The 26,738-nt window shown below is 41.8% G+C and overlaps 1 protein-coding gene across 3 annotated transcripts; it reads left to right on the top strand.

Annotated features, from left to right (window-relative positions):
• Positions 1-1,561: 1,561 nt before the first annotated feature.
• arhgap17b (Rho GTPase activating protein 17b) lies at positions 1,562-26,730 on the top strand. 3 transcript variants are annotated; one of them, XM_073494033.1, is made up of 20 exons: positions 1,562-1,918; positions 8,731-8,770; positions 14,142-14,246; positions 14,661-14,737; positions 14,894-15,005; positions 15,353-15,429; positions 16,412-16,514; positions 16,794-16,862; positions 17,006-17,087; positions 18,036-18,163; positions 18,722-18,833; positions 18,916-18,997; positions 19,176-19,256; positions 20,243-20,356; positions 20,456-20,547; positions 20,974-21,112; positions 22,789-22,910; positions 23,456-23,848; positions 24,890-24,941; positions 25,444-26,730. In XM_073494033.1, the coding sequence occupies exons 1-19, from the start codon at positions 1,866-1,868 to the stop codon at positions 24,895-24,897; spliced, it is 1,989 nt and encodes a 662-aa protein (XP_073350134.1). In that variant the 5' UTR covers positions 1,562-1,865; the 3' UTR covers positions 24,898-24,941; positions 25,444-26,730. The 3 variants fall into 3 exon arrangements, with proteins under 3 accessions (XP_073350134.1, XP_073350132.1, XP_073350133.1); XM_073494031.1 differs by lacking the exon at positions 24,890-24,941 and adding an exon at positions 21,925-22,200; XM_073494032.1 differs by lacking the exon at positions 24,890-24,941.
• Positions 26,731-26,738: the final 8 nt, after the last annotated feature.

The raw sequence follows: 26,738 nt of genomic DNA, 5'->3' as shown, positions 1-26,738 counted from the left end.
ACAAGGTTCATAGGTCTCACAACTGCGCTCAGATAGGAAGGCAATCTATACATTATTGACCCTCATTATATACTAGACTACACTAGGTTGATAAGGCAGAGGTGTGCCTTCTGTCTGAGAGAGGTGTGGAGGATTGTTTTCAACTACTATGAGCCTGAACATCATGAAGGTCGACTGATGACATTCACTATCAATGTAAAACAGGACACCTGATTTGAGCTCTGTGGTATAATTTCACCTCCATTGTATAAATGTCTTAAGTGGACATGTCAAAAATTAAATCAAATAATCAATCAATTAAAGGCGCAGTATGTAGGACTTAGTTACCTGTCATATGCATATTCCTAAAAAATGGGGGGCAGCATATCACCACAGTTGAACTGCTGCTAACTGTAGCTGCAGCTCTGAGCTCTGACCACCAGGGGGAGTGTTGTTGGTGTTTACACCGCTGGGAATAGTCAAGTCAAACTTATGCTGTCACATTCTGTTGATAATTTAAGTCACGTTTTGAATGTTTTAAACTAAAATCTTACATATAGCGACTTAAAACTATCAATCAATGAATCAAACTTTATTCATATGGCACCTTTCTAACAAATCAAAGTGATCAATAAAAATGAAGAAAAAAAAAACTATTTAGAGACTAATGCACACCGAGACAGCAATAAATTATAGAACATAACAATATTTAAAAATAAAAAATAAAATACTACACTTAAAACTGATTAAAAATGTTGATAAAAATAGAATACATATAGTAATGATGATGACAAAGAGTAAAATGTTGATAAAACAGAATAAATAATTATGATTAAAAAACAAATAAATCCATTAGTAAAGTAAAAAGACTAAAACCATAACATTATAAGACTACTACACACATTTTTGGTGTATTTTATTCTGAAAATAAAATCATTATAGAGTTATTTATGTATACATTTAGATTTTCAGAGCAGCCACAAGGTGGCAGCAGATCACTGTGAACACCACAGTGCTGCTCCGGTGTTTAATGACTGGGGCAGTTTAATGTCCTGAGGTGAACACGTTACCTGAAGTGGGCAGGGCTGACCCTGGATCAGTGCAGGAACTTTAATTAAATGACTTCATGTCAGTTTTTGCAGCTGTTGATTGACTTTTATTGGCTCTGGTTGGCCCTTTTTAAAAAAGTCTCAAAAATCTTATCAGCCTGGGTGCTAATTTTAGTTGTGTCATGTTTCTCAAATTTGTGTCATTAATTCATCAATTATCTTGACTTATGCAATCCTTTTCTCTTCATTGTTTTGTCTTTGTCATACAAATCCCTTACATGTGAAACTACTAAAGCTGTTTTTGATAATAATAATAACCTACATGTAACATCATCTCTTCTATCTACTATAAAAAACAACTTTCTAAAGCCCTCTGAAACAAACGTGTGTGTGACTTTGCTGTGACCATGACAGACCAATAGCTGAGTCAATGCTTTTTCTTTTCTTTCTTTTTTTTTTTTTTTTTTCTTGCTAAGGTATCACATGTCACCGCTGGGCCGTGCAGCTACAGTAGGGAAGTTAAGGCACTTCCTTCTTCCTACCACACTGGCTGCACTCGAACCAGCCACATTTAATAGGAAGTGTGATATTCGAGGCGATGGGGATCCGGAGGCTCGTTGGAAACTGTCTCATCTGACTGTTTTCTCTCTCTTGTCTTTGTGACTGATGACTTTGACCAGGAGCACCGCCGAGCTGTAGTGTGTTCAAGCTGTTTCTGTCACAATGGCTGCGACGTAACGCAACTTTTTTTTTTTTTTTTTTTTTGGATGAACGAAGTGAGGGTGCCGATAAGTTTTTACTGACTGGTGGAGACTCGAGAGGAGGAAGGAGAGCAACATGAAGAAGCAGTTTAACCGCATGAAGCAGCTCGCCAACCAGACTGTGGGAAGGTGGGTGTTTATTTTACCAACATGCTGATGCGAGTTGGTGGCATGTTGTTATATTGTGGCAGAGAGGAGGACAACACTGCTGCTGCTGCCTGTCTGTCAGGGTTGTCATCTGTAGGACTGGGCTACCTTTTTGGGTTATAAATACCTGAAGTTTTAAGTTAGGAGTTAGGTTATGTAAAAACAAAGACACTAAACCTGCCTAATATCACATGCAACTTGGTTTTCATTGAGTTTTAGAACAATAAAAAGAGTTTCAATGGTTAAATAACTCTTCCAGATGTAAGTTTGAGGCTCTTCCTCTTGAAAAATCACTTTATTATTGTCCACAGGCGTAGGAGGTGGGGTTTGTGTGGGTGGGGGTAAGCTGGGGTCCTCCCCAAGGAAGTTTTATGACATCACACTCTTCATTTCCTGCATTCTGGTTGATTTTATGCACCAATTTGTCCATTTCATAGTGGAAATGTCTTTATTAACGTAAAGGAAATGCCAACATTCAGGCGCCAGGTGACAATTCAAAATATAAAGGAATATAGTAACAATAATGATAATACCTTTATGTATATAGCACCTTTTAAAAACAGAGGTACAGAGTGCTTTACATGCAGCACATCAATGAAGAATCAGAAAATCACAAAAAAGCAAGTTATTGTGGTGGTAATCGCAAATATGAATATAAACAGCAGAAGGTGTAAAACAGGGAATACAATAAGTAAAATCTGGATTAATAAAACAAAGAAAAACATCTAAATCGGGTTGAAAGCAGCTAAAAATATAAGGAGTAAGGCTCCTTCTCTGAGGGGCACCTGTCCTCTTCTTCCCCCCTGAAGCTACGCCCATAAAATCCTTCTACCATCTATGTGTGGACTTATGATGTGTCTGTGGTCCAATAAGTCAGTGGCTTCATTAGATTCAGGGCTACGATTAAGTTGTCAGTTGTTTTTTTAATTAACTGATTAACTGTTACCTCTATGAAACGTTGAGGCAAAAAAAGAACAAAAATGCCAATCGCAGGTTCTGCGAGCACAAGACGATCTCGTCAAATGTCTTGTTTTGTCTGACGAACCGTCAAAAACCCAAATATATTCATTTAAAAATCATATTAAAGTGAGACAAGTAGTACATTCTCTCACTTTAGATGCTGGAACCAGCCCAATATTTGACATTTTTGCTTAATGGAGTAACTAAAATGATTAATTGATTATTAAAACTGTTGCCAAGTAATTCTCCGTCAGTTGACTATTTGATTAATTGACTCATTTTTGTGCTCTAATTAGAATAATTAAGCTTTATATTGCTCATTATGCCTGAAGGCAGGATCTCTGGGTACACAGAACCCACTTTCACGTTAATAGTTTGACCTTTGTGCTTCGTCTTTACGGTATGAGATCAGATTCTGGAGTTACTGCTACTTCTGCACACAAACACATATTTACTGATGGGTGGTAATGCTGTCTGTTAGTTAGCGCACACACACACACACACACACACACACACACACGCACACACACAATATCTGTACCTCCTCCATCCCCTCAGGGGTTTCCAGCCTTGTTCTCTCTCAGCAGCTCCCACTGAGATGATGTCTCCAGTTATTACTGCGTTAATGGTGTCTGCAGATGATGTTTCTTCACAATGACTTTCCAACCAATAGCCTGTAGCCGCTGGATTCCTCACATACATTCCTTCTTATGTTGTGCAACAGCAGTAAAACTCCACTGAGCACAGTGACAACTTGAGAGGCAGTAGTGTTTAGAGGCACACACCCACTGTGGATTACTGCTGCTGGATAGAGTTGAAGATAGTCCTCTGGTGCCATTTAAAGCACAGCATGATTAAAACAAAGTGGGAGTTATGATGTTATATAAATGAAGGGCTGAGAATAGCAGCATCATGGTTAAAGGGAAGCCGATGCAGTCAGTGAGCACTTAAAGGTCAAAGCAGTGCGTTAATGTCAAGTTTTATCATTTTCTCCGATTTTTGTTTAATCTGAACAGATAAGGGCTAATCCATCAATTATTTTCTTTCGTTTGGTGAATAAAATGTAAAACAATGTTGAAAATCCTCGATTAGTGTTTCCCAAAGCCCAAGATGACGAACTCAAATGTGTCCACAACCCAAAGATATTCAGTTTACTGTCATAGAGGAGTAAAGAAACCATAAAATATTCACATTTAAGAAGCTGGAATCAGAGAATGTTTACTTTTTCCCTTTAAAAAATGCTCAAAATGTTTAACAGATCAAAATAGATGGCAGTTAATTTAATAGTTGACAACTAATCGATTAATTGTTCAAGCTTTAGGTTAAACGATTAAGTGTTTGGTTTATGAAATGTGCAAAAATAGCCCCCAACATTCTTGTTTTTGTCTCACAAACTATCAAAACAGTTACAGATAATTTTCCCGTGAATTAACCAATCGATTTGTCGACTAATTGTTGTAGCTCTTCATCAGTTTGGTGACACAGATTTCAAGAAAATGCCTAAAGTTACATCTGATTTTTGTGATTGATTATTTTGCTTGAACTGGTTCAGAGAGGTGACATCTAGAGCTGACTGCTGATACCGATATGAGGAAATGAAAAATCCAGATATCTATATATAGGTGGATGTACACACTTTGTTTGTTTGTTGGTTTGTTTTTCAGATGTTGTCCTCAAACACTTGTGACAAAGATTTGTAACAGAGGCAGGATATTTTACAGTGTAACGATAATCGTTATTATCCAAGATGACACCAGTGCACTGAAACAGTAAACTTCACTGGGAAAGGTGCATTATGTAAGAATCAGCTACCCGTAGGATTCATACTGCCAACAAAGAGGGGCAGCGTATCACTGGAGTAACTGCTTGAATACTGTTAGCTAGTTAGCTAAGTTAGCAGTGCAGCTAGCTGGACTACCGGGGGAGAGTTGGTGTTTACAATGCTTGTGCAGAAGCTTTGGACCAGGTTTTCAGGCACATGGCTAGCTGGTTAGCATGCTAACTTCGGTAGATATCTCTGTAACACAATACACAGACGTTTTTGACGTCATGTCTTCACATTCTGCTGATTAATTTTGGTTAATTGTAGAATGTTATAAACTGAAATTCTTAAATATGACACATTTTTAATTATAGAATTGCAAACATCTTTATTTCTGCATTATAATCTCTGAGAAATAAATCTTTTTATATCAGTGCACACGCTGACACAGATATGTCTGTGATAGGCCACAGATATATCAGTCAGGCCCTAACACCGTCCTTCCACACTAGTTTTATTTCCATAAACAACACCACTATGAGTAAAAATGTCTGCCAGCAACATTTAATTCCATGACTAAGACGCGAGGATGACGACACGGGACAGACACCAACATGTGGTACTGTTAATGAAAAGAGACGAGACTAAAATGTAGTTTTAAAAAAAAAAAAACTTTACCAAAATCTCTTTATTTGTATCGACAATGAAAAGGAAATGAAATATTATACACTGTTTTTATTTCAGTGCAGCAGTTCCTTTTCTTGCGTTGTCCATGACGTGTCAGGACGACACCGACCGTGAGCTCAGTCGTGACTCGGAAGAACTTACATCAAGTATTTTATCATGTCTGGCTGATTCCTTAAATTATCACCATCACACCAGTAGACCGGACACTGTCTGCACGGATGTATTCTCAATCCCTCAGCCTGTGTCTTTCCAATAATAACAAAATGATTTAGTGGTATTGGCTAGACTAGTTTGACTAAAGGACTAATAAACTGAAAGTTACGCTTTTCTTTGACTAAGATGACACCAAATTGCTGAAACTTGACTGGACAAATAAACACAATGAGGTTCACTAAATATGATTAAAAACTAACAAGGCTATTTGACACAGGATGGAGACTTAATCAAAAAAACAAGCTGACATTATTAACACTAAAAAGCCAATTTAGATGTTAATGATCATTAACTGTAAAGTGATTGCCACCGTCGCACCGTGATGACTGTTTATCTCACAAAGCTGTGAATATGTCTCCCTCATGTTTGTGATGATGTGGTTCTCTGTTTGGCACAGGAAGGGCCAGGCAGGCACGGAGGGTTTTTGTGGAGTAAGCATTTCTACGCTTGTTGTCGGGGACACAGTGAAGGGCTGCGGACATCACGCAGTCACAGAGGGTTGTGTTTTTTCTTTTTTATAAAAGAGGAAGCCAGTTTCACTTGCATGTTTTTAATAGGGAGGAAGCAGTTATGATTTACATACAGTTTGCTGCAGTGTTTATGAGTCTTTTGCATACCTGTGGGGAGATACGCTCACAAAGAATCATTATTAAACAACTTTGATTTTGGAGGCTTAGTGATCAAAAGTCCCTTTACACAACACACTCAGTCACTGGTTTGCTCTTTCTCCCTTTCTGTGTTGTTTTGCTCCAAGTTTTCTGAGAGTCTGGGCTCCAGCATTGTGAGCCTATTCTTAGAACAATAGCTGCTGTCCAGAGTCAAGCTGCACTCCATTCAAATCAATGCTAATTCAATATTGATAGGAATCTAAAGATCGCGCGTGTAGCTTTCTCCTTCTGAGGCGAGCCAGTGAAGCCCTAATGTGTAATGTGATCATGTGGATCAGTGTGGAGGTATTCTAGCTGCAGATCATATCTCATGCCATCCAATATATATGTCATAAATCTCAGCCAGTTTAAGTAACAAGCTGTGACTTTCTCATTTCGCCTGTTGTTTGGAAACAACAATGGCGGCTGGAGAGTATTTTTTCACTGAAAGAAGAGCAAAGAACAGCAGTGAAGATTCTTCTTGATGGAAAGATGTCTCTACTACTGTTGATCTGGTTGGTAAAAGTTAGCCCGTGATAGACGCTGTTTCATAATCTTATTTTGGATTACTACTAGAATAGGTTTTCATGCTTTAATGCTCAAAAAACACATCAGTTGTCTCATCCTGTCCAGTGCTGCACCTCTGTTTCCCCCCTCTGTCTGAAACGCTCTGTTTTTAGCTCCTGTCTCTTTAAGGCCCCCCTCCTGAATACCCAGTCTGCTGTGATTGGTCAGCTCACACACGCCTGAGTCAGTATCGCTCACTGTGTCCTCCGGTCGACTCTAAAGTGTTTCGTTAGCTTCCATTTAACTTCACTTCTAGCGTGATCATAGACATAAACTATGTAAATCACTGACATGGTGATGTAGTGCGATGTCAAGAAGTCACAGAATTAAAGGTGGGACTACCGATGGGGCGTTTCAGGAGCAGTGTTTTCTGTGGGAGAGAGGAGCTTCCATTGGCGCAGAGTAGACTTTGGGCTTTTTAACTTTCAAGACCTTTTTACATACACAAGAACCTTTATAAAACACTGAAGGAAAAGAAAAAGCAAAACAGCATAATAGCTGTCCTCTGATTAAAGAATAAGTGAAGAAGATTATGAATCTGATGAGATATTTGACGCCAACTAGAGCTGCAACAGGCGGTTATTTGTCATATTTTCATTAGTCTTTCGATTGTTTTCTCGTTTGATAATTTGGTCCATAGTATGTCAGAGTAAAGCATAAAATGCCCCAAACTCAAGGTGATGTCTTAAAAATGTCTTATTTTGTCGAACCGATAGTACAAAACCCAAAAGACCCAGAAAACCAGACAGCATTCACATTTGAGAAACTTAAACCTGTACATTGCTGCCATTCGGCCCTTTAAAACTTACATAAATTAAATAGTTGCAAATCATTGATTGCATAACGAAGAACATCTCGGCTTATCACTGATTTGCAGCTTCGTCATCTTTTAAATATCTAATCATGGTTCGAACTGGAGGCAGCAGAGTGCAGCCCGAGGTGTTTTCGATTAACACTGAGGGTTATTTCAGGCATTTGTGAGGTAAAGGGTGTAACTTACAAGAGCATTAGGTAATAACTCTTGCGTGGGTGAGGGTTAATTGATCCCTGTGAGATTTGAATCTATAGTGTGGGCCTGCTCTGGTGGAGGGAAGGTCTTCAGGGATTTGTGTGTGCAGACGTATTACGTGTGCGCGTTGGTGTATTTGTCGGATATCGAGTCGGTAAGTGATGAGCTCGCTGGCTGGGTCTCACTAGCTCAGCAAGATTTAAACCCGAGAAACAGAGAACAATGATTAGTCTTGGTGGAAATCTGCCATGAGGCCTTCTCTTATTTCAGATGTTGGGGAGGTGATTTCCTAGATGTTTTGGAGTGATGTCATTGCCCTATTTTCCGCACACACTGCTACAATTCGCAGTTTGTTCAGTGTGTTTCTGGTCAACAATCCTCCTCCACATAAATACACACACCTTGCTCCTGTTGCCACAACAAACACTGTGGAGATGACACCGCAGGAAATGTTTGTTCGGGGAGAGTGGAGGAATCCGACAGGTCCATCGTGGAAAACGGCCACAAGGAACGAGTGGAGCATTTGTGCATGAATGTGGAGTATGTGTGTACAGATGGTACCCAGTAGTTCCTGTATTCTTCCTGATACATTTCACATTGTTAACAGGCCTATCATGTGACAGCAGCATAACGTGCATTGAAGCAGATTCTGCTCTGTGTAACTTTGCTGCAGGCACCGACTGCAGACAGGTCGGGCTGGATAGTCTAATGGTCTCGTTTGCTGTGTTTTCACAGCGAGTTTGGTCTTGTTTAGCTGAAATACAACAGAGTGCATCACAGTACGTCTGATTGCTGCATTTTTCTTCTAAAATACAAAAGAGACATGTCAAAATATTCCATTTATTTATACGCTGTGTCACCTCATACCCTCATATTACATTATACAGTATTTCTCTGTTTGTTGTCAGTATCTGATCTTTGCCTTCATGTTTGTGTTTTTCTTCAACAGGGCTGAGAAAACTGAGGTGCTGAGTGATGACCTCCTACAGGTGAATATGACATTGATCACTACACATATACATCAGATTTTAGTGGAGTGTAACTGTAAACTGGTATCACAGTGTTGACAGTGGTTAATGGTCATCCAACACCTGGAGTGTAAAGATGCACCATAACACAATATTTCACACTTGCATTATTGAGTGACTCATGAACCTCATGAAGTAGCCCCCAGGTATGTTAAGTGGAGCTGGTGTGACCATTAACTGTCGACATTTAGTTAGAGAATATTAATCGGCAGCTAGTTTCATAATTGATTCATCGTCTTAGTCATTTTTCAGTTTCAATATGATGCTGTGAGGCCTTTCTTTGCCATGTGTGTGATGGTAAATCGGACGTATTTGGGTTTCAGACTGTTAAATTGAACAAAGTAGGCAGTCTGAATACCTTTGTGACAGGCAAGTTAAACAATTTTGGACGTAAGGTAGGCCAGATTTTCAATCAAGAAAGAAAAGATTATTTGAAAAAAGAAGCACTTTTTTTTATGTCTATTTGAAATTTGAACAAATATTTATAGAAATAATATTACACAAATACAAAGAAGTGTGTGAACTGTTAATCCTCAGAGCACAGCCACGACATTTGTGGCAATTTGCTCTTGTTTTTCAGACTTAAGAGTGCCAAACCAGGAAATCATAGAAAAAGAAAGGACAGACTCAATTAAAATAGAATAAAACATTTCCACCAGTGTAATGTCTACATCCTGCCCCCTTAATCACACGTGGCGCAGGGGCCTTTGGTTGTAGCCACGTCTCGCTCCTCACCTGCAGCAGACTCACTATCACAGTTTTTTTTTTACAGTTGATTGTAACTGTGATTCAGCGTCTGTCACCCATAAACGCTGCTCCTTCAGAAGTCGTTTTCTGGAAGAGTAAAATACGGAAGTTATCAAAGGACTTACAAGTTGTGCTCAAAGGCTCTGTTAAAGCTATCATGCCTTAGCAGCTTGTTGATGCCAAGTCTCTCTGCAACTGCTGGCATTGAAACATTATTACTGGGGGAGTCTTTCATTCAGTAATGCCTAGCCGGCTCATGGGTATGGCAGGGAAAAAGGGCCTCATGGTTTTCCACTCGAGGCGAACGCTGGCAATGTTCTGTTATCTTGAAATCATACTGGATGTGCATCGAGTGTTTGTGTGTGTGTGTGTGTGTGTGTGTGTGTATGTGTGTGTGTGTGTTTGGGGGATGGGAGCACTCACACTCTGGCTAGTGAAACTGTGAGATCACTGCTAGGAGAAGAGTGTGAAGAAGAAGACTTAAAAAGACCAGAAGAAAGAGACTTTTGTGAAAGGAAAAGTAAAGGTGAAGGCTAAACCCTCTGCAGTTTTATGACATGCAGCAGTGAACTATGGACTTCATGTGGTGTGCGCACACAGTAACGAACAACACAAACAGTCGGTGCCGGTGAAAAGGATTATTTCTTGTTGAAGAAGCAGAAATACATGAGGCAGTTGTTTTGCTTTAATCAAGACAATCATCGGAGGCTTGTGTTTCGCTTCGCTGATCGTGATAATAATACAGCACAAACTGACCCAGCCCTTCCAGAGAACGCTTTCTCTCGTCTTTGGTCCTCGTCCTGAACGACAGGAGCTTTTGTGCTGCGTTAGACATTCCTTTAGCGCCAGCTCTCAGCGAGGAATGTGATTGTCAGGCGGTCGGCATGGTGGAAGTTGCTTCACGTCTTTCAGCTTAACAACAACTTGAGCTCCGAAATGTCAGAATCTGTGGTTTAGCAGTCAATCAGGAGGCAGGAGGCTGCTCACAGCCAGTTTCCAGATATGCAACCTGATTACAGTCACCTCTATAAAATGTGCAACTCACAGTTCACTGACTCACAAACCAGTGAATCAGTTTTTAACATTTTGATTTAATCAGACTAGCTGGAAAGGTTTTCCCCTTCTTTCCAAACATGAGCAGAGAAAGAATAGTTTTTCCTTTCCCCCCTCCCCACACGTCCCCGCTCTCTGAACCGTCCAACCTGAAATTTGACACTATGATTTCCATGGTGTTGTAGTAGTCTTTTCTTTTTCCATTTTTCCATTAGTCCTTTGCATTGGCTGAGGCGCTCATCTTGTTTGGACACGTCCTGCCTCAGTGGGAAAGTGGAGGAGGCTCTCAGACCGGCCTGGCCTCATACGGAGCAGAGAGAGTCAGGCTAGAATTGGTCCCACATCTCGGTATTTGAATACAACCAGTGGTGGAGGGAGGACTGGAAATCTGTGCTCAAGCACCAGTGTTGTCCGTATGTCACGGTTTTCATGGGCCTGTTTGTGATCGGAGAGCAGATGGATGGTTCAGATATTGATTTGAATTGTACTCAATTATGAGTAACTCAGCTATTTGAGTAGCTGTGATTAGTTACTTCCACCCCCGGGTGCAGCTACAGTAATAATACACAATGAGCTGTTACTGTTGGGGACATTGGACCATACTTATTACCTGAGACTGTATCATAGGCAGGTGTGTGACCTTGTTAATGTTGCGGTTTTATAGGGGTTGAATGTGCTGGACTATGGCCACAGTAACTTTGTGCGTGGACCAGATGCACGCACAAAGACAGAAATATGCATTCTTTAAGTCAGATTTATAAAGCGTACGTTGTGTACGCATGATTCTGTTTTATAAACCTCAATTATTGTGGAAATGATTACACACAAGCTTCTCATTCGCAATTACCCAGAAATCAGTGGAGAAAGAAGGCTGGCTGTTTCCCCCTGTTTTGGGTAGTCATGCTAAGCTAATTAGCTGCTGGCTGTAGCTTCATATTTTACACACAGACATGAGATTGTTAGCGATCTTCTCATCTAACTCTAGACTACACAGAGGAGAAGTTTTTTCCCCCAAAATGTCAAACTATTTCCTGAAGCAAACATGACTATTGTTGCATTTGAATCATGTTTCTGCTCTGTCATCAGCTAGCCAGACAATTAGTCGACCATCCTGCCAACAAGGTCAGCCAGTGAGCCAGAGCAGCTCCGAGCCAGAAAACAAAACTGCGTCCACCCGCCCTGTTCCTCTGTGACTCACTCAACGTTCCACATTTTCTGCTGTGGCAGGTCAGAGGTCGTCAGCTCGCTCTGTTTTCACTGCCGTCTGGAAAAAAAAAAAAAAGATGGCAGTGAGTGGCTTGTAAACCTTTGGACAGCTCCATAACTGGAGAGGCAGGCGGAAGGGATCGTAGAGTGAAGTGTGTGCTTGTCTGTTACTATGATCAGGGAGTTTTCCTGTGTTTTTTTACCCCCTCTTTTCAAACTCTATGACTTCAGTTTGTCAGGGTGTTTTCTGTGTATGAGAGAGAGTCTGTTTCCATAATTGAGTTCCCCCCCCCCCCAGGCCAGATCTCTTCTTGTGAGCACAGTGATGTCTGCTGCATGAGATATGGGACTGGCTAATTGAAGGTTAAGATCTTTTGACATTCTTTTTTAATGAGTTATTGAGTTTATTAAATTGAGGTTAAAGAGTATTTTTAATTACTGAAACTTTGCCAATATGTCATGACAGCATCTACAGTGTAGGTCAAAAGAAGCAGATAAGCTACATAGAGAAGAAGAGCAAAACTTTAAGCAAAACAGACTGTAATTCAGGATCAGAGACATGATATTTTGCACTTTTGATTAACACTCATGGAAAACACTTTTCCATCAGCAGAGATAATCCTTATCCCGTCACTGCAGTCACTCGTCCCCCCGTTTTTTCATCCTTGGCGACGATTTCTTGGAGGTCTGGATCCAATCGAGGAGTCACCAGATAGAGCTAGACTGCCATGCATTAATCAGAGCCGGGGATCAGCTGAATGGCGAGCGAATCAATTGGATCCAGGCGAGGAAGCCAAGTCCAGCTGTGGTCTGGCATGGAGCATACAGCTGCAGGAAAGAGAGGAGGAGAGAGCGAAGGGAGAGGGAGGAGGAAAAGAGAGGGAGACAGCGAATGAGTGAGGATGAAAGTAAAGGAAGACGACTGAGAGCGAGATGGGGATCAGACAGCAAATGAGGGGCGAATCGTGACGCAGCGGGATGTTTACACCGAAACAGGAAGAGGAAGTTGATACTTAAATCACAGACAGTTTGTTTGGTTTGTTGTAAATGTTTCACCTCATACAAAACCTCACTGTTGTATGAATTACTGAAGACAATATTCCTAGTAAAAGATATTGAACTGCAAGTTTAAAGGGAGAAAATGTAGAAATTTTAGTTGAAAGCATTCAAAAATAAAAAAAAAACAAGAGCAGCTAGCCGTAGCCTCCAAAACGCCCTGGTTGAGCTCCCAATCTGGACCGCTAGCTGCCTGGCTAGCTGAGCTAACTACTTAACAGCAGCTACAATTAGCAGCAGTTAGCAGTTACTCTGGTATTTGTTTGAAGTATGACTTTGACAGGTGGCCAGTTCTTACATATTGCACCTTTTAATTTGCTTCACTGCCTTTAAAGACCCTGCTTACTAGTTATCAGACCTTTAAACCTCCTGTTCAGCCACCAGCATCAGTTGTCGTTTGTCACATGGTCGTGAATTTTGTGAGCACAAGCTATAAACGCTCTCATTGGTGGTGCGTTCAAGGACAATCTGAGATCACAGAGCTGGATGCTTGCTCTTCTCTCGTCCTCTCAGGGAGATTCTCTCCATGCGTTTTGCACACCATATTTCCCAAACATCCACTCACTTACAGCGCTGACTTTACTGTCGCCCACGTCTTTTTGCAATTTAGTTTGTGTTTTGGAAATAAATCACTTAATTAAAGTGTTGTTTTGGGTGTCTCTCCCTTTATTCTGCGATTTTTCTCTTTTCAACTTGAGTATTTTTTGGGATTGTCTATGTTTTCTCACTTTTTCATTTAGGTGCACCAGCACGTAATTAAGGTTCACCCAAAACTACAGAGAAAATCATTCTGAATAAACGTATGTCATGACCTGAGAAATGTGAAATAACTGCTCATGAAGTATAACCAGTAGATCCGGCCACCTCAGGTCTGCAGTTGTGATGTTTCATCTGTTGTCCTTCATCATATCTCTGCGTGCAGTCTTCATATGTTGGGACAAAGAAAGCTTTCCCTGTTCTCGGTAAAGACCACAATCCATCTGCCCGTGTTGCTTATCAGCCGTGAGTCTTTCCATCTGTCTGTCAGCGCTGCCTGTTGTAACAGAACAGAGCTACACAAACAGCACCGACATCCTCCATCATCTTTCTGTAACAAGAGCGGGATGGAAAGTTTAGAGATGGATGTACGCTGGTGCAGCCTCTATGTTTTGATCTGTTGCTTTCACCTCTGTTGCTTCTATTCGACAGGAAATGTGTGAACTCTGCTCACAGTAGTTCTGATTTGGTTCATCTGTGTCTGTGTTTCTAACACTTTGTGTCTTATGTGCAGATCGAGAGGCGGATGGAGCTGGTGCGCCTGGTGTTGCACAACACGCACAAGAGGCTGGTGACCTGTCTGCAGGGTCAGCTGGGCACAGACACGGAGAAGAGACATGTAAGAAGCACTCAGCTGAGTCATGATTTTATCTTTTTAATCTCGACATGCTGCAAAGTCAGGATCTCTGTGAAAAAACCTGCAGCCCCTTAAGCTCATACAGACATTTAACAAGGGTGGATCACAGAGACGATGTTGTCACTGTTAGCAAGGACCTGCTATCTTGTGCTATGGACTCATAGCGTCTCCTCTTATGTAACATGCTGATATGTGAGAGACTCAGGAGAGAAATATTCAGCACTGGCCTGCTGCCAGCTTCCACTATCACTGCACAGACAGAGACCCACCTCAGCCACAGACGTGCACAATAAAACTGACAAAACTGACAAGGAATCATGTTATATGTTGCTTTGTCTTACTTTTTATGTGTCTTTTACATGCCTGCCTTCACACTTTTAACTTGACTTGCTGCAGAAAAAGTTGCCCTTGACAACGCTGTCCCAGGCCATGCAGGAGGGTGGCGGTCAGCTGGGAGACGAGAGTCTGATTGGGTGAGTTGTGAAACTTTAAATACAAGATTTTTGTTGCGGGCAAGACAAGTTTGAGAAGCATTTATGAGTGCCTGCATTGATCCTAATTAGCAAAAAATACTAAAGGAAGTGATAACAGTCATTTTTGTATACATCCCTGTTTCCTTGTGTGAGCAGCAAGATGATGGACGTGTGTGGGGAGGCAGAGAGCAGGCTGGCGACCGAACTGATGCAGCATGAAGTCCAGATTGAGAGAGACATCATGGATCCTCTCAACCAGCTGGCAGAGGTAAAAAAACAAACAAAAAACAACAACAAAAAACACAGCAGCAGCTCTATTTACACTGTAGTGATCACTTCACACCTGCATGTGTCTCTATTTAAGCTGTACATTTGCATATTTGTAGCTTTAAGCAAATGACTTCACCAAAACGTTCAGTGAGCCTGCAGAGGATCCAAACAAACTGTGTATCTGTGTGTCTGTGTGTGTGTTTTAAAGTGTCATGATGTCAAATTCAACCTGGAATTTTGCATCTTTTTGTGTCATATATTGACAAAATGTTGTCATTGTTGTTTTATCCTCAGAGTTGAATGTAAACATGTATTTAATCATGAGCTTCACTGTTTCTTTCACAGATAGAGATTCCAAACATTCTGAAACAGAGAAAACAACTTGCCAAGTTGGTTCTGGACTACGACTCGGCCAAGACAAGGTACACCGGCTTACAGTTTGAATTTATTTAGCCACGTTAGTTTTAAATGTTAACCTCGCAATGGCATATTGAGTCTGTTGTTGGAAAAAAAATAATTATGGAGCTGGAGAGGTGGGTAATATTCCAAAAAAAACAAAACAAAACTCATAATATCTGAGATTAAAGTGGTAAATTTACTAGAAAGACTCACACATTTAGGAGAAAAAATGTTTATATTCTCTGAGATTAAAGTAATGGGTGGTGGACACACATGAACTGTTGTGATTTTGTAAACCTGTACAGTGCTTGCAACATGACAAGCCTACTTCCCTTTTTTCACACTTTCTCCTGCTCTCTGTCGATCTTCTTGCCTGTGTGGGGGATTCATATTATGCTACTTTTCAGGTTTTATTTGGGGTCCTAGCAGTAATACTTACATTTTCAAAAACCACATTATTTTTCTCTGCAGCATCCCTTTTCACGTTCATTTTGAACGCTCTGTTTTAGCTAAAGAGTGAGACATCTCGCCTCTGTTTAAGCTTTGGTGAGAGTTGTACATGTGCATTGCTTAAAGGGCAGGATGTAGCCAATCAGAGGCAGAGTAGGACAGGTCATGCCGAGCAAGGTAGTGTGATCCAAAATAACGCTGCTACAGCAGTAGCAACTGTATGTCTGCTGACTGACTGGAGTGTATATATTGTATAATAAATATGTATACATCAATTCATATATTTGCAGGAATTTAACAGCCCATAAATTATGAGAAAAAGTTGTTCTCTCCATCACTTGAACAGCAGCAACAATATGTATCTAGTCAGGTATTTGTCTTGCGCTAATAATTGAGCTAATGTTACCCAAATGAATTGTTGTAAAAGAGCAGTCAGTTCTGTCATCAATGGATATGAAAAAGAGCTTGCATATTAAGAAAACGATTTTTCTTTAATCAAATACACTCATGCTTACTGTAGACATGCATAAGTCTCAATAATTCTTCCGTGTGCAGGTATTACCAGGCAGCCAAGTCCAACAACCAGGCCATGGCAGCTAAGGCCGACTCCCTCAAAGACGAGATGGACGAGGCTCTCAACAAAGTAGAAATATGCAAGGTACATATTATTTTGGATTTCTACATTCCAGCCAGGGCCTCTTCATCAGGTTAGGATCACATCTTATGAACCGCCTGAACAAAGGAGGCCCTGTAACGGGAGCGGATCAGGTACAAACATGCTACGCACATTATTAGGAGCATGTCATTAAAGGTCATCGCTTTGTCATCTGGAGTTCATCTGCTCTTAATGAAAAGTTTCTGTGTAAAGTAAAGCAGAAGGTTTAAGGTTGCTATATTGTTTTGCCATGTATGGAATATATATATTTTCCCTCCACAGGACCAGCTCTCTGCAGACATGTACAACTTTGCTTCCAAAGAGGGAGACTATGCACGCTATTACGTCACGGTGGGTGCTCCTCAGTTTAGCATTAATGACCCTGAAAGAAAATGGAAATGTGATGCAAATATGGTCCATTCCACTATAACCGTATTGTTTGGTGATGCCTGCTTGAGTATATACAATGACCTGTGTTTATGTTTTTGTATCAGTTATTAGAGGCCCAGGCAGACTACCACAGGAGGTCTCTGGCAGCTCTGGAGGCAGCTATACCGACTATCCAAATACAGCAAGGTGAACAGCACAAGATAAGACAGACATTCAGTGAATCTGCCAACAATACACAAAAGTCAACCTTTGCATGTCTGCTTTTAGTTCCTCATTTAAACCCAATGTAGCTGTGGAGATGGCAGCCACAGTCGCTGCTGAGAAATGCAGACTTGTCGTGGCTTGTTGGGTCAGAAGTGCAAGTAAAATCAGTCAAAACATGGCCGGCTCAGTGGAAGCACAGCATTTTTTTTTTTTTTTTTATCAAAATCAAGCACAAACAATTGAATAAGTCAGTTTTGTATCTTTATCGCCGCTGCAGTTGGAATGGAAATTGCATATTTTGGCCTCAAACTCTAAAAGAAGTACTTCACTGCGGGAACGATGGCCCATGCATAAAACTGGGCTGTCTCAGCAGTAGAAAGACACACATGTTTTTGAAATTGGTGCTGCAGGTGATGGTGATGAAGCGGAGCAAAATCAGTTAAATTTTCCAAGAAAACAACATGATTTAAATCACGTCATCACATCAGTTTCTATCCCAGGTTGTCATGCACTTAAGCAACCAGGTTACAATCAGCTTTCTGCAGTAACCTGATATTTTAACAAGAAATTCTGTAATTGGTGTTGGAGATTAAACAAACTGGATTGCTCTGGCTAGATTTCTTCTGGAGAAAGCCGGTTTCTTGGCCACAGAGTTTGGTTTCTAATCTGCTTTTTACATGTGTGCGTGTGCATGATAGAGACTACAGAAAGGTGTGACGGCAAAGGAGAGATTACACAGAGTGGTTCATTTTTGTTCGAAATAATCGGTTTATCCAAGTCCAACTTAAACTAAAACCATGTAGCCTCCACGTAGTCTAAGAAGTTGACTAAGGGGAAGATAAACCCTTGCTTATTCACCGTCAACTATCCAAGAACTATAGATGGACACAGAACAGAAATGTCGTCACTGAAGATACTCTTCTCTTCTAGACTCCTGGATGGAGAAGCCGGCGTTCGGCACGGCTCTGGAGGAGCACCTGAAGAGGAGTAACCGCGAGATCGCTCTGCCCATCGAGGCCTGCGTCATGATGCTGCTGGAGACCGGCATGAAAGAGGAGGTATGGAACGAGTCATGTCAGAAGAGAAAGGAGAACGTTTGGTTAAGTAGGGCAAAGTTGAACGTTTAATTAACCAGAAATGTTTTTTTGACATAAATTTGTCCCCGTAAAACTTAGCCGCTCTGCTCTGCTCTGCTCTGTCAGAGCTGGCAGGAGATGTGGGTCATGTGGACTGCTCGTACAGTCTGGAAACATCTGCAGCCAACTTGTGGTCAGTTAGCCTTGAGGCTGCGTTATGTGTGTGTGTGCAGGCATCTGTTATCCATTAGCGCGCTCACTATTACACAAATTTAACTATATCTCTAGACTCCCCAAGAAGGACTATTTAAGATATTTTTATTAACGGAAACAAAAGTCCTGCTGTATTTCTGTCGGATACTCATCCCGAAAGAGCCACATCTCCCTCGACTTTCTCGGTCATTCAGCGGACTCATTATAAACTTCTCCTTTTCTTATACCAACCTGTACTCACTTCTCTAATTTCAGGATTGAAACCAGTCACCTGTACCTATCAAAACAAAGTGCTGTCCAGTCATTTTCCTCTTTTTTTCCTCGCAGGGTCTCTTCAGAATAGCTGCCGGAGCTTCAAAGCTGAAGAAGTTAAAAGCAGCGCTGGACTGCTCCACCTCGCAGCTCGAGGAGTTCTACTCTGATCCCCACGCCGTCGCCGGTACGACCTCTTCTACAAATCCACAAAGAGTAAAACCATCTGGTCCAGATCATTTTCTCATAGCTTGTCTCTTCACACACAGGAGCCCTGAAGTCCTACCTCAGGGAACTTCCTGAACCTCTAATGACTTTTGGCATGTACGACGAGTGGTTACAGGCCTCCAAGTGAGAAGACACACACACAGAGACAGACGTGACTCTTTTAATGTCCTGTAACACACACTCGCTCTGTGCTAATAAGCAGGAAACACGCACCTGAAGCCGTGTGTGCTCTCTGGTTGCTTTAGATATTTTAGTACTTATGCATGAAGGTGATATATTTTGTGTGTGTGTGTGGTTTCAGTGTGTCCGACCCCGACAAGAGGCTTCAGGCGTTGTGGGTGACATGTGACGGTTTGCCAAAGAGTCACAAGGCAAACCTCAGGTAAGAGCATCTTCAGCTTGAGCGATGATGATGATGCAGTACACTGTGTTGTTGTTTCTGAAAGCATATCAGCACTGAGCTGAATGTATAGAGTTAATTTCTGTTCTGCTTTTGACACAGCAGAGTTTAACGAGTCGTACAATAGAAACCTGTCTTACTAGTTCGGTGTCAGTCGCAAGGCGCCTAATTAGACGTCTCTCTTGTGCGCTCACTTCTACTTAGAATGTTGCTTCTCAACCTGCATGCGGTCATAACCTCACAAGAAGTCTGAGGCGAGGCAACGCGAGGAGGGTTTATTTATAGCACCGTTCAGATGCAAGGCAACTCAAAGTGCTTTACAGAGACAAAGCAATGCATTAAAATAAGATGCTAAGAAAATGTTAAAAATGCATTTAAAAGAGATCAAAAATAAAACAAGAAAATGAAAAGATACAGATGAAGCAACTGTAAAGGTTTATAAACATCAGCTGCAAGCAGTTGCTTAATTAGTGGTTTCTTAAACAATTCATTGATTATTACAAGTGAAATAAATAGTAACACAAGTAAAATGAACTATAAAGCTACCATTTGTATGGCATAATAAATGGTAGAATAATTGCTGAAAGGTGTATTTAGGTGGCTTGTATTTATGAGTGAGTATGATGTGATGCAGATTCAAGAGCTGGTGAGCTTAGATTATGGTTAAGAAGTTATGGGTGGTTTAAAATTTAGATAAATACGGGGTTGACATTGAGTTTTATATTGGACTAGGCTTGATAGAATTAAAGGGGACTGTTGGGCCTTGGTGGAGGTATGCGCTCTACTGAGTGCTGTTCTGTTCTCTCTGATTAATGCTTTTATGTCATTTTATGTCATTGGCCCTGCTGCCAATCCAAAGGCTAAGCTTGGGAACCATTAGCTTAGCATATCAGTTAGCTAAAAAACCATGTAATGAAAAATGGCTGCCAGAGTTTTGAGGTTTTTAAAGCAAGTGGACTCTGTTGCAGGTATCTGGTGAAGTTTCTGGCCAAACTGGCTCAGGACAGCGAGGTCAATAAGATGACTCCCAGCAACATCGCCATCGTCCTGGGGCCCAACCTGCTCTGGGCTAAAACTGAGGGGTAATAACTCTGATCTGTTTCCTCATTGATGTTAACTTTCTGAGCACAAAGTGAAGCTGAGGTTGATAAATCATTCTGTCTGTGTGTGGTCGTGTACAGGACGCTGGCAGAGATGGCAGCAGCTACATCTGTCCATGTGGTCGCCATCATTGAGCCCATTATCCAGCACGCTGATTGGTTCTTCCCTGAAGGTAAAACATCTGTTTGTTTTATTTGCAAAGTTTGTTTTTTTTAAAAAAAGCTTCAAGTTTTGGAGGTTCATGCTGATTTTTAGCAGGTGGTATAATGGTAACCATGATCACCACTGAAGTTTTTCTGTTAGCATTCTAACATTTGAGAATTAGCAATAACAAACCAACAAAAGTTTTGTACAAATTCATATTTTGACCCGATGATGGCGCTAGATGACAAGTCAGAGGATTAATACCTCTACTACTACAACTACTACTACTACTGTAATACTATTCAGTCTGAGGTGTGTGTGTATATCAGTTAGCATGGCTAACAAACGACTAACAATAAATCTACTGATCATCCCACACTCATTAGAAAATCATTTTTACCATCATAACTTTAACCATCTCTTCTCTGTTTGCCTCTAACCGTCTTCCCTCCAGATGTGGACTTCAATGTTTCGGGCATGTTTGCCTTGCCCTCCCACCCGCCCACCCCAGATCCTGAACCCAGCCTGGATAGGAAACGCCCCGGCAGCCTGGTGGGGCAGGACGGGGACAGTCACACCCCCCGTAAAGACAGGTACCTGTCTCGCCCCAACCTCAGCCTCAGCCTGCCCCTCACCCTCCCGTCTCGTCCCAAGACACTGAGCAGGCAGGAGTCACGGGGCCCGGCCGTGTCGGCCCTCTATGTAGTGGCCAACGAGTCCATCACAGTCACTGAAACACCCACTGAAGATCTGCCCAGTCCAGACTTCAAAGCTGTGCCGTAGTTCAACGTAGCTCCCATGAATTTAATTTACTGACAAGCCAAAGAAGGGAATGATGTCATGTATGATTTTTGCACCCCATTTCTGTTATGTTTAGCTTATTTTAGCACAAGCTAATCAGTGTTGTTTTCCTCAAGGTTCATACTGAGCATAATGAAAAAGCAGTTCTCTTTCAGCCTTTTTTAATGTTTTCAGTGTCAACTGGATACCATTTTGTCTATAGCTGCAATTCTCGTGTGTTACTCTTGTGTACTCTTGTGTTATCTCCTTTGTTTCCAATTAAAGCTTAGGTCACACTGTAGGTTGCTGGTTTTATGTTCTGTGTGGGCTTCCTCTGTTGCATTTTGTTTGTATGGTGTTGGCATCTGTCTCCTCTGTCCCTGCAGAGACGTCGCAGCTCAAAGTTGTTCTATTTTAAAGGTCACTGTCATGTGGTTTTATGTCCTCTTTGGGTTCTTGTTTCTGAGCTGGTTTCTTTGAACTCAGGAAGTGGAGTCTCTCTCTGTCTCTCGCACCATCTCTCTCTGTCTGTCTCTTGTCTCTCTCGGTCTCCTGCCCTTTCATTCTGTCTGATGGCGTATGGTTTGCCCTCCTGAACTCTCTCCCCTCTCCCCCCCTTCCCTAGCACTGTTAACAAACAGCCGGAGCCCGCTCCACGTAGAGCCAGCGCTGTAAATAGAAAGCACCCAACCTCACCCACCTTCCAACCCCCACTGCCCCCTCTGGAAGCCGGGGTTCCCGCCCAGCCTGAGCCCCAGCCCCAGGTTCCGTCCCCGGCTACAGAGGCTGAGCAGCCTCTCCTGAGTGGTGGTGGTGGTGTTGGAGGTGGTCTGGGTGGTGGGGTCCAGGTAGCGACAGTGAAACCTCAGGTTGTAACCCAGCTCAGCGCAGAGGAGAGCAGGTAAGGAGGAGCGAGCTGAGGTAGCAACAATACTCCACCGCCTGCTCGCAGCCAATCACCCGGAGTCAACCTTTATGTGTTTGATTCGTCTTTGAGTTCCCCAATCAGATGTCATGAAACAGAAAATTACAAGAATAACAATGTCTTTACGTCCACAGCTTTTAATTTGCCTTCATTTTTAACAAAATAAGAATGTAATGCAACAAAAATCATGTGATGCTTTGTTTACAGACGACTTTTATCCTGCTTGTTGTGATGATTGACCAAACTCAGTCCATTTTTATAAATATACCCCCTTCCTTCCTGCCTGCCTGTCAGCGTGTCTGTCTGAGTGACTACTTTGTGGCAATGTCTGATTTTGCATGTAACACATGACTGAACAGACTTCTGATTTTTGCATCCTCTTTTTAAAATTCATTGTTTTGTTATAAAGTTATTCTTAATGTGATAACCCTCGTTTGACTGGAAATATATTTGTTTTTATACATTATGCATGAATTCTTGCACCGATGCAGCACTTCCTTGTTAAATGTAAAGCATAGACAACATGTCGGTGGAGTAACATCTAGATTCGTTGTATTTCCACAGCCCAGCCCGTGAGCTCATGTCCACACCCCCTCCCCAGAGGAATGGTTCGCTCCACCTTACAGTAGGAACCCCCCACTCACAGGGTGGATCCAGGGGGCCCAGTCCACACATGGTTCGCAGAGGTGAGAGAACGTACATTCGTATTCCCATTAGGGCTGCAACCAATGATTGATTTCACCGTTGATTCATCTGTCAATTATTTTCTTGATTAAAGGTGCAATATGTAAGAGTTTTTGTTTAAAACATTCAAAAATTAACTAAAATTATTTTAAAAATGTGAAGAAATAAGAGTTTTGATGTTTTGTCAAAGACGTCAATGTATTGTGTAGCAGAGATATCTACTGTTAGCATGCTAACCAGCTAGCCCTGGCCTGTCCTTTGTCATAATGCTACTCCAAGTTGCCAGGTCCGGACAGCCAGCTGCATGGCTAACTAAGCTAATTAGCTAAAGGCAGCTACAGGTAGCAGCAGTTAGCGGTTACCCTGGTGATATGTTTGCAGAATACATTTTCGTGGCCGATTCTTACATATTGCACCTTTTTTTAAAAAAAAAAAATAATAATAATAATAATTTAGTGGTTGACAACTAATCAATTAATCGTTGCAGCTCTAATTCCCATCATTTAGTAGCGTTAATATCATGTGATAATTATGTTTACCTCTGAAGGCACCAAGAAGCAGGCCCCAGCCCCGCCCAAACAGGCCAGCCCCTTCGCTTCCCAGCCTGGGAACACCCACCCGCCCATCACGCCACGACGCAACCCCAGCAAAGACAGCCTCATCCACGCCCCGAGCCACCCGCCCCCACAGCCTCCACAAGCCCACCAAGCACAGGGGGAGTCGGAGCACTCCCCTCCCAGCAGTCCCACCCCTCCCGACACTCCGCCTCATGATGGATCGCACTCCAGCACGCTGTCTTCCCACCACTACGGGTCTCTCCCTCGCCCCTCCAGACCGGCTCCCAGACCGCGGCCCAGACCCAGCATGCCGCCGCCCCCGCAACCTGCTGCGAATGACGATGGTAATGGCATCTGCAGCTCCGCCTCCAAGATCATAACAGGTAAACTGCTTCCTGTGATCACAAAATTCAGTTTTACAAATACAGATAGCGCAGAAAAAAAATACAATATTTGCCTCAGAATGACAGAACTAGGTCAAGTATTCACAACAGGTCAATCTGGTCATTACTGATGAGAGATTTCAGAACAGTGTGTCCTCACAGCGCGCAGTGGTGTGCAGCACCTCAGCTCTGATATATATCTCTCCTTATGATTTCTTTCCTTCTATCTCTCTCCAAACGGGTACTGCAGCTGCAAAAAAGCAGCTATGGTCGCTGGATCCTCATTTGATGCTTCAATACGGAAACAAGGTCGGAGTACGGGGCGTCAAGGCAGTTTGGCGCGCCTCATGATGCTTTTGATGCGGCCATTTAAAACGCGAACCTTAGACACATTCAGTGTGTTTGGCCCATTTCAGAATCCTATACAACATATTATTATATTAGAATTATTGATGCATAATGATCTTCTTCACTTTATTTTACTCTACATACTGCTCTAACGTGTGAATTTCTCCACAGGGATCAATAATCTTTATCTTTACCTATAATGATACATTAGAATTTATTTGTTGATCATATTTTCTATTAATAATCTGAATCTGCAGCTTAAGTTAGCAAATAAATTGAGTGAAGTGTATAAAGAACAATATTTGCCTCTGAATCTTAGTGGAGTAGAAGTATAGAGTAGCATAAAATGGAAATACTGAAATGTGAGTACCTTAAAATTATACTTGAGTAAAGTTATTCCAAGATTGCAGTAAGTCAGAGAAAAAAAGGGGTTTCCTGTTGATGTGGTGAGCAACTCTTGTATTCTTTAGTGCAGTTTAACATTGTTGAACGTGATCTCTTTCTGTAGATGTTGGCCACGACTGAAATCACTTGCTGCTCGCCTGCTGATACTGTGTTCAGTATCGAGTGATTTCAGCCTCCTCTCAGGGCGTTACTCTGTGTAGTTTCCTGGCTTTTGGTGTCATAGTGCCTCACACACTAAATGTAACTGTGGTGATCTAATGCATGACAGAAAATGTGTAAATATTGCAGATGTCTGAGCTGCTGGCCTGCCTGTAAGATGAGCTTTGCAAGGCAGGTAACGGTAAGGATCTGATTGGCTGATGCCTTGCTTCTGTGTGCACTGCATGTGTGTGTGTCCGTGGCATTTGCTCCTTTTTTGTGTGCGATCGTCGGCTGTGCACATCCTGTATACATATATTCATGTATACAAATGTGCCTTGAACCCTGCTGTGCAACAAAACTAACATGCTTTAATTCCCAACGCCATCCCTCCTGTTTTTTGTGATAACTAACATGCATTCAAACACACTAAACCGACTTTAAACTGACCGTGTGCTGTTATTCTGTACGTGCACTTGTTGAACATGGCGAAATGTGTTGCATTAAAATATTAACACACCAAGGATACTCTTCAACAACCACTACACCTCTAAAAATGTGGTATATTGACTAATTTGACAGAAAGATCAATCCTTGGTGTCTTACTGAGTGTGTAAAGCTGGTGTGTGTGCCCCTGGTTTTGCTTGAGCTCAAGTCCAACACCGATGACTCAGATGACTCTGACTCTTAACTGTCCTGCACAGATGGAGGCCTGGTCCTAAAGGGGATTGGACGAGCCCTCATCCCCGAGGTGGTTGAGGTCCAACAAGGGGAAAGCTCTGCTGGACAAGAGCCCACTGCTGCCGCCGCCACCACCTCCTCAACCCCACCCCTAGACCCTCAGATCCAGACAGAGAGCACTATTCTGTGAGGGATCATCCGAAATCCTCCTTCGAACAGATTGTTCAAATATCAGACAGGTAACTCATCAGTTTTGCTCCAACGAACGCTCCACGCACACGATGCCAGACTCGGCTACCTTTTCTTCTGTTTCCCTGAGACTCAAACCAGAAACCTCATCTTGCAGTGGTGCTATAAACCACACAACTCCTGTCCAGCTATTAGACTTCATATCAAACATCCTTTGTTCTGTATACTGCTGGGTATTTTAAGATTGGACTGCAGAGCCTTGCTAGACTCGAGGCTCATGGGACAGCAGCTGAACTCAGTGAGTCTCCTGCTTCCTTTTTGCTATCGATGCTACAGGTTCAATGCCATGAATGTTTTTGGAGACAGAAATCTGGTTTTAGCACAAGGTCAGTCCTGATGACCAGTATTTTTATTATTCAGCAACACAGTCGTGTGGAGATAGCTGATGATTTATTTATCATGAAACACAATCACATTCTGGCATTCTCATAATCATTTTCCAGTTTGTCAGTTTCAGCTGACTTTTCAACACGTGCCAAACACTTCAACATACTTGTGTAAAGGACCAAAGAAATGGGCCAAAGGAAATTGACTAAATTTAGGGCTGCTCGGCTTATATGATGGTTGCTAATGACCAAATATTTTGGCAAGAGTGCAATATAAAAATGCAGTTGTCCTCGAGTGGTGTCCTCTCCACAGCACATACCTGTATGCTGTAATTTTTGGTATTCCAGGTAGTTTTCATGATCCAGTGCAGTAGAATTTTTATTTTGTTTTCCATCTGAATTGTTTTTGATTTCAGCTGAATTTTTTTTCTTGGATGCTTTTATCATTAAAAGGGATTTTTCTTACAAACTGATTGTGATAACTTGTACCTGATCACTCCCACTCGAGCTCAAAGCTACGACCAAATGCAGCCAAATGATAATTAAATTCCTCTTTGTGTATTATTGAACTGAACTGAACAATCTTTACCTTATTGGGGTGTTTTCCAGCTCTTTGATTTATAATTTCTTTTTATTTCCTCTGTTTTTTCAGCATTTTTATGTTGGCTTTTCTGCACATAATGCATCATACAATGCATCATTACTCTTGATAATTAAAGATGGTTCAACATTTTACAGTGTTG

The sequence above is a fragment of the Pagrus major genome, chromosome 23, assembly GCF_040436345.1.
Source record: "Pagrus major chromosome 23, Pma_NU_1.0".
Classification (NCBI taxonomy): Eukaryota; Metazoa; Chordata; class Actinopteri; order Spariformes; family Sparidae; genus Pagrus; species Pagrus major.
This window is presented reverse-complemented; position numbering and strand designations above follow the sequence as displayed.